Source organism: Alternaria novae-zelandiae (genome assembly GCF_023758075.1).
Source record: "Alternaria novae-zelandiae strain BMP 2774 chromosome Unknown scaffold_19, whole genome shotgun sequence".
Taxonomy (NCBI): Eukaryota; Fungi; Ascomycota; class Dothideomycetes; order Pleosporales; family Pleosporaceae; genus Alternaria; species Alternaria novae-zelandiae.
Genome location: NW_026056979.1, coordinates 769,140 through 783,525, shown reverse-complemented (window position 1 = coordinate 783,525; position 14,386 = coordinate 769,140). Strand labels below are relative to the sequence as shown.

Sequence of the window (14,386 nt, the reverse complement as noted above, 5' to 3'; positions counted from 1 at the left end):
GCTCTTTAACGTCTTCTATCTTAAAAATACATAGGCCTTTATTATCTCTTATTAGTAGGCTTCTATTAGGCCTAAGACCTATTAACTTGCTATTTAATCTTAATAAGTATACTATTAGATCTTTTCTAGAGGCTCTGCGCTTCTTCTATAAAATCTATTTACTAATAGATTATATAGGTATCTAACTACTATTTAGTCTACTATCTCTAACCTCCTCTATTATTATATCTACTATCTTTATATACGCGCACGCTACGCTGCCTACTAGCTCTTTAGTTACGTGCTAGAGTATAGCGCTAGCTACTACACTTCTATATCTTTTTCTAACGTAGGTCTAGTATAAAGACTAGAAGCTATAAGCTTATTACTTCTAGTATATATAAATCTTATATTAGCTTAGCTATCTACGCTAAAGATATAATAGTATATTAATCTATTAGTTATATACTTAATACGCGCCTAAGTATTTGTTAGAAAAGAGTTACCTAGAATAATTAGATTAGTGCAGAATTCTACAATAAAGAAGTTTATTTAGACTTTAATCTACTCTATAATAATAGAGATACTCTAGATAATACCTATAAAGCTTACTATACTTCTATTTGTAGTAACTATCTAAGTAGCCTTTATACTACCTAGTAGTAATATAACTAGTAATATAGCTCTCTTAGCTACTTCTCTCTTAATAGTGTTTAGCTTAGCGCCTAAGTCTAAGAGGTAGAGAAAAGAGTTCCCTCTAATATTAATAAAGACCTTTAGGTAGTCTTAGCGTAAGTGCTTAATACCTATTAGTTAGTTATACGCTTAATTATCTTTTAAGTAGTTATAATCTACGTCTTTAGAGTTATACTCTTAGCCTTAATCTATAATAATGTGCTATTATATATAGCTAATCTTCTAGTTAGTCTAGTGCTCTGCCTTTAGGCTGTAGTAGTTAACTACTCTACTAGCTTCTGCTTCTACTAGTACGTAGTTAGAGAGAGTACTAAGAGTAATTATATTAACTATAGCGCCTAAGAGCTTATTAAACTTCTATTCTTCTTTCTCTTCTTGCAGCTTCTCTTATCTAGCCTATTACCTTAACGTCTTAATAATATTAACTTTAAACTTATCTAGCTTCTTATTTATATAGTTAGAGTTAAATAGCGTCTTGCAGACTTTAGGTATATTACTAAGAAGAGTACTAATCTAAAGAGAGATTAAAGTGCCTAGAATACTATAGATTATAGCCTGTATATTAGGCTTAAGCTTATTAACAATCTTACGCTTTCTTAGTTACTTATTAGTTGTTTTAGGCTTTAGTTCTAATTATCTTTATAGTGTTCTAGATACTCTATTATCTAGTTATATAAGATTGTCTTCTTTACTAAATTAAATAACTCTCTTCTTATTTAGCGCCTAATAGCTTAAAAAGTGTTCTATTCTATTTTTATAACCTTAGAGATAAGAGATATAATTATTACTAGGTCTTTGTAGTATTATCTTCTTCTAAACCTTAGAAGAATTATAAGATACTACCTTCTTAAGTTCTAAGAATGCTCTAGAAATAGTTGTAGCTATAATAGTATTATTACATTAATTTAGGTTCGCTAGACGCAAGTAGTAGTCTAATTTGTCTTTAGTAAAGATACTTAAAAGCTTCTAGAATTATTCTACGTTATCTACTTAGAGGCTTCTAGTAGAGTCTAGTATAAGCTAAACTAAAATAGCGTTGTTCTCTACACTAATTAGAGCCTTTAGGTTACTAAACTAGGCGTTAACTATAAGAGAGTTAATGTTCTTCTTTAGAAATTGTTGCTTAATCTTAGCTAAAATACTCTTAGCCTATAGTGTGACGGTTCCGGGCCTTGCGCCCCGCCGGGCCGACGTCGGCCCGACGCCCCCACCATGTATATTTACCCCTGACAGCTTCTACTCGAAGCTCTCTACTGCAATAACATTGTTATTCCATATACCCCTATTATTGACGTGTGTGAGACCCTTACACGTTATTGCAGTCAACACTGTACACTTGCCCAACCGGCGCGACTCACGAGAGTAGCCCCGGCGATCACCATGGACTCCATCGAGCGTCCTGGTTCCCCACATCCCGAGATCCCCGACGACACTACTGAGATCGTCCACCGCCACGATACACCCGAGACCGAGAGTGTCGAGCCCAAGCCCGCGGGTAACCCGTACTCCGTGGTACCCGTCCCCCGTTACGCGCGCGACACCGCCGCCACCATGAACCGCGCCAAGGCCAGCCCCGCCAAAGGATTTGAATCCCAGGCGTCCGGACAATCCTCCCACACCATAGGCGGAGCGTCCTCGTTCGCGACAGCGCCATCCCAGCCGTCGCAGTCCCAGCCTCAGGCGCGCCCTCAAACACTATTGCCCTCCGCCCTACGTACCCCCAGCGGCGGTCTTCAACGATCGCTAGGCACCCAAGATCTCCGCCAACAAGACATGCGAGTGCCTGGTCGCTTCGTGTCTTACGGCGAAGAAGTTTCACTCAACCTGGACCTCGACGGCGACGCCGACGGCTCCCAGTTCATCGACACCTTCCCCGACGAACTCTCTGATTCACACGATGACAGCGAGTTCCCCACTACCATTACCACCCGCCGGGGCAAGAAGACGGTCGCCTTCAGCGATCCTAAGGACCCCGTCGGCAACCCAGACAACATCCGTTATCCCTCCATGAGCGCGCAGCGTCGGCCGTCACGAAGGGCTACCGCCATCGACGATGACTCAGACATGGAGGGCGCTTGGCACAGCCCTCAGCGGAAGTCCCGCGACACCTCGCCCGCCGCCGACGCTTCGCCCGCCGCCACGACAACGCTGCCTGAACGTCTGTACTTCGAGCGTCAACCCTCCAAGACCTTCGTCATCCCTCAGAAGGACGACGCCACTACATTCGAGTTATGGGAGACCGACGCCGACGGAAAGCCGTCCCGACGCGACAAGGTCCTCAAGCTAGACGACCTAGAGGGTATGGGCGTCGACCTCGACTTGCTATCAATCCTCACCAACATGATGGGACAACTGCGTTCCATGTGGGCGGACATTGGCAACGAGCGCGCCCGCTCCGACTACCTCAGCGATCGCCATGCAGAGCAGGTCGCGCAGGTGAAAACTCTGCTCGCCAGGGTCCAAGACCTCCAGGACGAGAGCGAAGGCTACAAGGGCGACCTCGACGAGTCCGCCAAACGTGTCGCGCAGCTACAAGACCAGCTCTCTGAGTCCGACCGTCGTGTCGCTCAAATGGGCGAACAGCTCCGTGACGTCCAAGGCTCCGTTCACGTCGATCACCAGGATCTCCAGCGAGTAACCGCGAGCCTCCGCGAGATGACCACCCGCAAGGCAACCTACAAGGACAGGTATCACCAAGAGTACGCCGCACACGCCGCTGCTAAGAAAGACGCTCAGCGCGCCGCCCGGGCGCTGAACACTAGCATCACTGACCTTCAGGTTCGCCTCAAGGCCGCCGAGGACGGGGCCCGTAAGAACCGAGTGTCCCGCCGCGCGCGGACAGGAACTACACCTCCGGACGACTCAGACGCCTCCGATGACGACGAGTCAGACTCTCCCCGCTCCGCGCGCCCGTTGGGACGTCGTGAGCGTCGCCGCCGCAGCGTCTCCCCCGCCTCAGGCACTGAGGCAGAGGAAGGTGGCTACGACCGTCGCCATCCTCGTTCGAAGAAGCACGAGCCCGATGTCTTTTCTGGCGAATCCACCACTGAGGCCGACTACGTCAAATGGAAGATGGACATCACTGACTGGTTCGACCACTACAAGCATGAGTTCGCTTCCGAGACTAAGAAGGTGAACTACCTGCGTCAGAAGACCAAGGGCGTGGCATTCGGAAACATCCAGCAGGGATTCATCATCCCTGGCCAGGAGTTCTCGCATTCCGACGACATCTGGATCATCCTCGACTCGGTGTACCGAACCCTCAACGGCAACGTCACCGCTTTGCACTGGTACGAGAGCAACAAATCACACATGAAGACGGGTGAGACGATGAGCGAGTACATCGCCCGTTTCAACGTCGGTGTAGCTCCACTGGGATGGACAGATTCGGTCAAGATTCAGTTCATGCGCAACCGTCTCCCAGCGTGGTGGCGAGACATGACCGCTATGAAAGTCATCGACGACAAGCTCTCCTTCGTGGAGTTCTGCCAGACCCTTCGCCTTCTCGAACAAGCCACTCCCCATCGTCCCTCCAATAACATCGGCGGCAGGGGGGGCAACAACAACAACAACGGCGGCAGCGGCGGCAAGAAGGCTTCCACTGCCACCACCACCGGCGACCGAGGTAACAGCGGCAGCTCTGGCCCTCGCGGTCGCTCGGAGATTCAGATCAAGGTCCTGCGTCACTTGAACCGCTGCTACAACTGCCTCAGGAAGAACCACAGCTACAAAGCTCAAGGTGGTTACTGCTCTGGTCAGTCCCCCGCCGCGTTCAGCACCGATCCGGACCTCCAGGATGCCCTTGAAAAGGCCGTCGCCAACAACGGAGTACCAGTCGGCGATCCAGTACGTCCCAAGCGCACCCCCGGTGCTGCGGTCGGCGTCAACGCCGTCGACAACTCCGTCTCTTCGGAAAACTAGATGTCCCTGGCGATAGTCGCCCCCAGGGACCTCCCAGGCATGAGAAGCCTCCCCCCATGAGAACACCAGCACCTACACCAGCACCTACACCAGCACCTACACCAGCACCTAATGCCCCCATCCGACCACCTCCTTCACCGTATGTAACGGATGATGACGACGGTGAGGAGTCAGATTCTGACTGTTCCTCTACCTCGACAGCTCCAGCCCCGTCTCCTTATGTAGAAGTCAGCAAAGCCGACGACGATGATCCTGATCCCACCCTTCAAGCGATCGCCGATCGGGTCAAGACCCTCGAGCAGAGTCTGGCCGGATCACGTATCACTGTCTCGACCATTGCTGCCGCCGCCATACGCGGTGACATGTACCAGCCCCTTGTGGGTCAGCAATTAGTCTTCAAAGGAATCATATCGTCGTCGAACTGCTCTTCTCCCCCGCAACACTCTGAAATCATGGGTGACACTGGTTGTGCTTCTCTGTTTATCGACTCTTCTCATGCCCGCGCACACAAATACGAAACTATCCCTCTCTCCCGGCCCGCGACACTCGAACTGGCAGACGGTTCGGAGGTCGCCGGCGTCACTCATATAGCTCAAGTGACCGTCAAATTCAGCAGTCATACCAAAGACGTCCTAGCATACGTCACTAAGCTCTCCGGTGTGCAGATAATTCTAGGCACGCCTTAGTTCCAGACGCATAAACCTACTATAAACTAGAAGAACATGTCGTTAACTCTACAGTCAGACCATTACTTAAGCAGCTACATTCACAACTATAAACTAGTCTACACTTAAAGCAGCCGGCATCGCAAGGTACTATTGCTAAAGACTCTAGACCTGTGTCGCAAAGTCGCACGTTATCTAAAGGCACCTCCTCTAATAGATGTCGCGTTTATCTCTAGTCGCGCCGCCGCTTCTACTATCTATTAGAATTAGAACATTAGCATTACTTCCTACAAGAAAGTGTATTAGCTAGCTAATTTGTCTAACAACAAGTAGAAGAATACAGTACTCCTCTGCGCTACTAGCGCTAAGGTCTTGCCTAAGAATTATAACAAGTTCTAAGACAAGATAGAGAGGCTCTATATGTCTAAGAAAAACATCCTAAAATAGCTACTAAAGGTCTTGCACTCTCTGTACTATAGCTTTAATCTAAAGAAAGCTAACGAGTTACTAGAGTATTAAGAAAAGCTTAATTACAACATAGACCTTAAGCTAGACAACACTAGCTAGCCTCTAAAGCTCTCCTCGCAGCGTCTGCAGCCTATATCTTACAATAAGGCAAGAGCTGTAAAGCTGTATATAGATAACATAATAAAGAAAGAATACGTTAAGCAAAGCACGTCTGCATAGGCAGCCTCTCTTCTAGTAGTTTATAAGCCTAGAGAAGGTATACGTATTTACGTTAACTATTAAGAACTTAATACCTACACTATTAAGAACTAGAACGCCTCTCTCTTAATAAGAGATATGTTAGCTAAACTATTAAAAGCCTAGCATTTCTCTAAGGTCAACGTTATCGCAGCGTTTAATAAAATACGCATTTAAGACAACTATAAGCATCTATCTACTTTTATTACACTCTATAGTCTCTATTAGTATACTATTATGCTCTTTAGCATGTATAACAGCCTTAGTACGTTTTAGGCCTACATTAACAATGTATTACATAAGTATCTAGATAAATTCTGCATAGCGTATCTTAACAACGTTATTATCTTTAGTAAAATACTTACTTAGCACAAAGACTATCTTATTTAAGTAGTTAGTTGTTTAGCTAAGGCTAGATTGCCTATAGACATTCTTAAGTCTAAGTTTATAAAGACTAAAGTTAAATTCTTAGAACTTATTATAATAGGTAAAGATATTAAGATAGACTTAGAGAAGGTTACTACTATTTAAGACTAGAAGTTGCTCTAATCTCTTAAGAACGTCTAGGCGTTCTTTAGGTTTGCTAACTTCTATAGACGCTTTATCTACAGGTTTTCTAATATAGCTAAACTCTTAACCTATCTTACCTATAAAGACTCTAAGCTTTTTAAGATAACTAGAGAAGCTAAGACTGCGTTTAAGGCTCTTAAGAAGGCATTCTATAGCAACGTTGTTCTTACCTACTTTAACCTAGATCTTAAATACATTATAGAGACTAATGTATCTAACTACGTGTATACTACTATACTCTTCTAGGTACAGGTTAATAGTACTATACGCTCTATAGCGTACTTATCTAAAAAGATAATACCTATAGAATATAACTATAAGATCTATAATAAGAAACTTCTCGCTATTATTAGAGCGTTTAAAGAGTAGCGCTCTAAGCTCGCTAGCGTTTCTAAACATGTTAATATTCTTATAGATTACTATAGTCTTAAATACTTTTAAATAAAGCAAAACCTAAACTACTACTAGGCTAGGTAGGCTAAGTTTATAGAGAAATTTAACTTCTGTATTACGTATTAACTAGGCAAGCAAGGTACTAAACCTAACAGCCTTACTTGTTGTACAGAAGATCTACCTAATAAGATTATAAATAACTAAGTACAGCACTAATACCAAACTATTCTAGGCAAAGACTGCTAGAATTCTAGACACTATAACTCTGCTAGTAGTAGTTACGCCGCAGTTTAGCTAGCAGGCCTCTACATAGGTTATAATAAGTGCAACATAAGCTCTCTACTTACTCTCTTACAAGAGATAGGTAAAGGTAGTTCTGCTCTAAGCACAACACTACTTCTAGAGATAGCTAAGTTCTCTCTACAGAGAACTCTAGATTCTTACAACAACTTAGCTAACACTAACGCCTGCTCTCTAGATAAAGTAGTCTATAAGCTCTACCTTAGTAACCTAAGGCTCTAGAACATTAAAGCTGCGCTCGCGTCTAACAAGCGTTGTATCTCTTATTACCTTATTGCAGAGAGAATATAAATAGAGCTAGCTAACCTTAAGGCTAGCGACAATAGCAAGCTCTTTATTAGAAATAGGCAACTAGTAACGCTCTTTAGCAAAAGATTACGCACTAGAATTGTACAACACTTCTACAACAGCTTGCCTAGAGGCTATAGCAGTTAAACTACAACCTATTAGTAAGTAAGTTAATAGTATTACTAGCAGAGTATAACTAACACTATCGCCTAGTTTACTAATAGTTGCCTTACCTACTAATAGTCTAAGGTTAACTACACTACAAAACACAGGCTGCTTTACCTCTTGCCTGTGCCTATACACTACTAGAATAATATATTAATTAACTTTATTACGCCTCTGCCTGCCTTAAGCTAGTGTAGCTATTCTTATTAGTACATTATAGTTGTTATTAACTATCTCTTAAAGATAAAGAAGTTTATTACTATAGAAAACATAGAAGTACTCTCTATAGTAGACAAGTTTATAGAGTACATCTAGAAGAAGAAGAGTTACCTACGCACTATTATCTTAGATAGAGAACGTTAGTTTACGTTATATTTCTAGTCTTATCTATACAAGCGTATAGAAACCTAGCTAAAGCTCTCTACTACGCACTACCTAGAGATAGATAGTTAGACAGAGAATACAAACGTAGACCTAAAGCAGTACTTACGCGCATATATTAATTACCTACAGAATAATTAGGTCTAGTTACTACTATTAGTAGAATTTAAAGCTAACTTAGCTATAAGTATAGCTACAGGCTTATCTCTGTTTCTTACTACAAAAGAGCGCTAGCTCTAATTAGGCCTAGAGCCTACACACAGTCTTCGCCTGCTTAATAACAACTCTCTCTCTATCGCCTAATAATAACGCAACGCTAACGCTCTCGCTAACTATATTAATATAACCTACACCTTTCTGCGACAACAGATACTATAGTCTTAGAATAAGATAAAGAAGTTCGCAGATGCGAATTAAGCGCTAGCTCTACGTTTCGCACTAGGTAAGTAGGTAATGCTTAGCAGCTATTACATCTAAACAGAGCGTCTAGTTAGATCTCTAGAGCATAAGAATATAGAACTATATTAAATTACCTAAGTAATTAATAACATAGCTTATAAATTAGATCTCTCTCTACAACTTAAAGTAGTATTTCTAGCGTTCTACTCTTAGTTGTTATAGCTCTATAACAATAACGCGCTTCTAGGCTAGCTACGCCTAGGCAACGTTACCTCTTCTAAAGTCTACCTCGCTAACAATAGTGTTACAAAATACGTTGTCTTCTAGGTTATTAACTCTTGTATTTGCTACAATATAGTTAATCTCTATATAGGCTATTGCAGTCTACTTTAATACAAAGTTGTGTAGGTTAGAGATAACTAGTTAGAGCTGTAGCAGCCTTACTTTAACATGCGTAGATCTAAGAAATTAGTCTAGAACTACTACACTTATAACCTAGGTAAACTAGAACTACACAACACATTCTATAACTACAATAACAACAAGAAGCTCGCTGTTACTCTGCTCTAGCTACTAGACTTTGTGTACTTAGAAAGAACTAGCTAGTTATTTACAGACTTACTTAACTACGTTACTCTAGCCTATTAAGGTAATCACAACGCACGTCTCTGCCTAACTTTAACCTCCGCAGTTGTTAGTAGCCTCGAGGTAGTCTATCTAGACTACTCCGCTTACTACCTATTAGCCTTAGCTAGTATAGCGTTCTCTATAGCACTCTAGTAGGCAGCTAGATTGTAGAACGCCTTAGACACTCTAGACACTAACGCCGCTAATAGCGCGTTAGAATAGAAGTAACCTTTAACCTCTTTAGGTCTTCTTATTAAGAAAGGCCTCTATTTCTATTTTCTATATACTTACTATCGCTGCTTAGTTAGAACTTTAAGCGCGTTTAGAGAGAAAACGTATAATAGTTTTAGGCCTTACGCTCTACTAGGCTAACGTTAGCCTAATGCCTCTACTATATATATTTACCTCTAACAGCTTCTACTTAAAGCTCTCTACTACAATAACATTATTATTCTATATACCTCTATTATTAACGTGTATAAGACCCTTACATATAGTCTCTAGCCTAGGTTATTAATACAACTCTAGAGGTTCTCTAGCGTACTCTACTAAAGTATATTCTATTTATCTATATAAAGCTAGCTCTTATCTATATACGCTTAAAGAGTTAGGTAGTTCTACTTATAATAGTTACTCTTATTATATATCTAATAATTTATAGTTACTCTAAGAGCCTATCTATTTATAGTGCCTTAATTATATCTAGTTTCTAGATTCTAAAAGCCTTAGAAGTTATTGTAGAAAGTCTAACTAGTGTTCTATTAGTAACTACTATATTACTACTACTACTAAGGTTAATACTAGTTATTTAGCTAGAATTACCTCTAGCCTTAGAGTAGGTACGCTCTTAGGTAGTTTACGCGTTTATTAGCTTAATAGTCTACTTTGCTGCGTATATTAGAGTTATTTATAAGTTTAGTTTTATAGTAGGTCTACTAGATCTTCTATAGTTCTATCTTTAAGCTAGTATAATTAATCTTTAGGTTAAGTATCTTATTAACTAAGTTATCTACCTTTATATTAGTAGGTACTTTTTCTAGAGAAGACTAGAAGGCATAGAGCCTAAGCAGCTTATCTTAGAGTAGAATGTTAAGCTTAGGTAGCTAGAAAGCCTGCGTATAGTTGTCTTAGAGAGTTAGTGCTAGTTACTAAGGTTACTAATAGGCTATTAGCTGCGCTAGGTTAAATTTAACTTCTAGAATAATCTCTTTAACTACTTTAGAGAGGTTAAGTATATAAGCTTCTTTCTCTACCTCTAGATAGATAGTAAGGTAGTTACTAATCTTAGTGTAGTTAAATGCCTTTAGGTTATTAGTCTTTAAACTAAACTTATTAAGTATCTTTATAGTATACCTAAAGAGTAGTCTCTTAACTAGGTAGAAACCTTAGCAATTTTTATTAATAGTTAATACTTTAATACAGCGCTTGCTGCAAATCTAAAACTTCTATAGATACTTCTTAATATTTAGATTAGACCTTACTTAGCACTAGAGAAGCTAGTGCTTAAAGTACTTAGCTCTAGCTTTCTATTAGTCTTTGTTATTAGTATAAAAGAGCTTTCTAAGAGCCTCTCTAAACTTCTTCTAGAATTTAGTAACTAGAGCGTTAGAATATTTATTTAAGGCTTAGATAATTACTCTCTACTTAGGTTTATAGTACGCTAAAAGATAATTAATCTTTATCTTGTTTATAAACTTGTAGTACTTTAATATATTCTTAAAATGCTTAAGAAACGTAGTAACGTTAGTTCTATTAAACACTAGAACTATCTCTAATAGATATAGAGAAAGCTAGATAGAATAGACTAAAGAGTAATTGCCTAGCTACTAGAGAGACTAAGCTATTATCTAAAGAAGCTTTGCTATATTATTATTCTAGAGTTATACTAGAAGTTGTGCCTAAGGCTGCTAGCTAGTAGTGCCTAAGAACTCTAGAATATCTAGTATCTTAATATTCTTCTAGAATAACGTAGGTGTTGCTTTAGGTTTTATAAGCTTAGTTTAAAGAGGTAAAGATAGTTGTTTAGCAAACTAGGCTTTTAAAGAAGCTTCGGCAACTAACTTAGATTATTTATTAATCTTAGCTTTATTAGATTAGCTCTTACTTATTTGTACAAGATAGTATATAAGTATTATAAATAGTATAATAGCTAGTGTAAATGTTAAACGTATAAGTGCTGTTAATTAGGTTTAACTATTTGCTTACTAATAAAGTTAGGTGTTCTTTACTAGAAGAGCTATTGCCGCCTTTTTTATATACTATAATAGCTTTCTACTACTATCTTATTGTTTAGCCTCTTTCTTTCTAGCTATACTAGAATTAAGATTTACTACGTTAGCTCTTCTAACCTTTCTTAGGTCTTGTTATTTATTCTTAGTAGAATAATATAGCTATATACTTTCTATTATATTATTTTCTGTCTATACAGCTATCTAAGAGGTAATTAGCCTAGTCTAAACCTCTTGTCTAGCTCTTTGTGTTGCTTAGCGTAGCGCTACTATAGCTATATTATCTATTAGCCTACGTAGTAGTTATTATTATCTAATTATTTATATTATTAAAGGTCTCTTAGTGCGCCTACTTCTTAGGTGTCTATACTATTAGGTTTCTGTAGCTTGCAGTTTGCTTCTACGCGTCTCTTAGGTATACTATTCTATATATTATCTTATTCTCTATTTTATATACTTACCTATTACTTATTCTATTATATTACGTAATAATTATGTCTCTTCTAAAGCCTAGTTAAACTATTATTCTAACAAGCCTTTAGTAGGTAAAATACGCACTTAAAGGTAGCGCGCAGCCTTTCTAAGATAGAAGGCTAAATAGGTTAAGTTTTAGTTAGTTGCTATATATAGTAGAGAGATTAGAAGTATCTCTATTAGAATAGGTGCTTAATGTAGTTAATTATATTATGTATATCTAGTTATTGTTTTTGTCTAAACACTGTTTAGACCTAGCTTTCTCTAGCGTACTAACTCTTAAGCCTAATAGCTATTTAGCCTATTATTATATTACTAGTTTTACTACTACACTACGTATTTATATATAGAAGCTCTCTATAAAAACGCTAGAATTATATTATAATACTAATATTTACGTAAGGCGCCTAGCTAGATAGAATATACACTACTATACACTAGAAGAGCTTATAACTACTAATTCTCTTTATATATATTTATATTATGCAAATTTATTAAGATAATTTTAGTAAGCTAGTAGTAAGAAGTTAATAGATAAATATTCTAGTATTTATAAGAGTATTATACCTAAACTTAATAATAATAGAAGGTTAATACTACTACTACAAAGAGTAGACCTGCCTTAGCGGCTACTTACTTTCTATATAGAACTACACTAGTATATTACGCTCTTTGTAGCTTTCTACTACTAGTTACACTAGAGAGCTAGAGTAGACCTACTACTAATAAGTCTTGCGCTAAATAACTAGTAATATATTAGTAACACTAAGTATATTGCTATAGGTACTTAGAGCGTAATACTAGAACTCTAAATACCTTTAAGGCGCCTCTATAACAGCTCTAAGCACTACGCTATTATAGTAAGTAGTTAGCGTATTATAGTAGTGCCTAGCATAGTACTACATCTAAGAGAATAGAAGATTTATAGCAATAATATTAAAACTCTTGTATATAACTAGAACTTTAGCTTAGCTTTACTACTATAGATTAATAGAATAAATATTCTAATTAGCTATTAGCCTTAGATTTACAAGAGCTCTACTAAAGAAGATTCTAACTTCTAGGTAATATACTTAAAGCACTAGAGCAAGCAAAACGTATATAACTTCTAGAGAAACTAATATAATTACGCTAATATACAAAAAGACTATAGTTATTATATAGAAGACGTATTGTTCTTCTAATAGCTTCTAGCTAGAATACTATAGAATAGTTAGGCGTAGCAAAAAGGTAGAGACCTAGAAGTAGTTACCTTAGAAGAAGATTGTAGAGAAAGCTTATAAAGAATAATAATAGATTAATAAATTAGTAGTAGTAGAGATATATACTTTACTAGAAGATAGGTTTATAAATATATTCTTATATAGAGAGAATAGAAATAAAAGAGTACTAATAACTAGAGACGTAGATATTACTACAAAATAGCGTAGTATCTGTAACTAGCTAGACTTTAGTAATAGTAATAAAGATAATAAGTATCTAGAGAAATAACTCTATTAATTACGTACACTATTGTTTTTATACTTTAAAGTATTAAAGTAGTGTAAGAAAATAAAATATATAGATAGCTAGTGCTTTATATAAGAATAATAATATAAGTTATAGATAAAATGCTTATTAAATACAAGCTTATACTATAGAACACGCAGCATAACTAGCTATTATATTCTCTTTCTATTATTATAAGTAGGCGTATAGTTTTTCGCAATTAACTTACAACATAAAGTTACTTTAAAAAATTATAGTATTACTATAATTACTAGAAAACCTCTATAATTTATAAAATATATAGTTAAAAGAGTAGTAAAACTAATAATTAAACTTTTAGAGCAGTAACAGCTATAATACTACTAATATAGTTGTTTTATATTTGTACGTAGTTACTAAAAATTTTTTGCACCTTTAGCGTAGATATTTCTAAGCTTTTTAGTATAAGACCTTAGTTACTTACGCTCTTTCTACAAAACGCGCGTTTCTTTCTATAAGAAACTTTACTCTTTTCTAAAGTTAGCGATTATACTAATTATTCTATACTTTCTATATATACTAAGAAATTAAAGGCTTTTAAGAGGTAAAGTTTTAACCTAACTAATTAATACTATTAAAATTACTAAGTGTAAAATAGCTAAATTGCGTACAGGTAGTATAGAGCCTTTAGTAGTAATACAAAACTAGCCTATATTAAAAGGCTAGAGATAAAGTTAGCTATATAAGAGTAGAAATTTTGTAATATTATATAAGAAAGATTATAATTAATAGAAATTAAGGTATATTACGTTGTAGAAGAGTAATCTATTAACTATTTTATATAACTTAGTATTCTAACCTTAAATACGTATACCTTATTACCTAACCTTCCGCTATAGTATTATATATATAATAGTAACTAGACCTTTTAGAAAGCGTATAACAGCGCGTAAGTATAACGTATATACTAGTCTAAACCTCTATTAACTTCTAGGTCTTATAGGTCTTTGTAGAATAACTCTTCTTCTTTACTAGTATCTTCTCTATATTAGCGTTATTACTATCTAGCTCTATAGAGCGCTTCTTAGAGGCCTAAGCTAACTTTACTCTTAACGCCTTCGCTACCTT

At 37.9% G+C, this 14,386-nt stretch overlaps 1 protein-coding gene across 1 annotated transcript; it reads left to right on the top strand.

Moving 5' to 3' along the window:
- Positions 1–2,448: 2,448 nt before the first annotated feature.
- Positions 2,449–5,282, top strand: J4E88_008565 (uncharacterized protein; the record flags this gene model as incomplete). Its single annotated transcript, XM_049402175.1, has 3 exons — positions 2,449–2,454; positions 2,533–4,578; positions 4,623–5,282. The coding sequence occupies 3 exons, from the start codon at positions 2,449–2,451 to the stop codon at positions 5,280–5,282; spliced, it is 2,712 nt and encodes a 903-aa protein (XP_049252273.1).
- Positions 5,283–14,386: the final 9,104 nt, after the last annotated feature.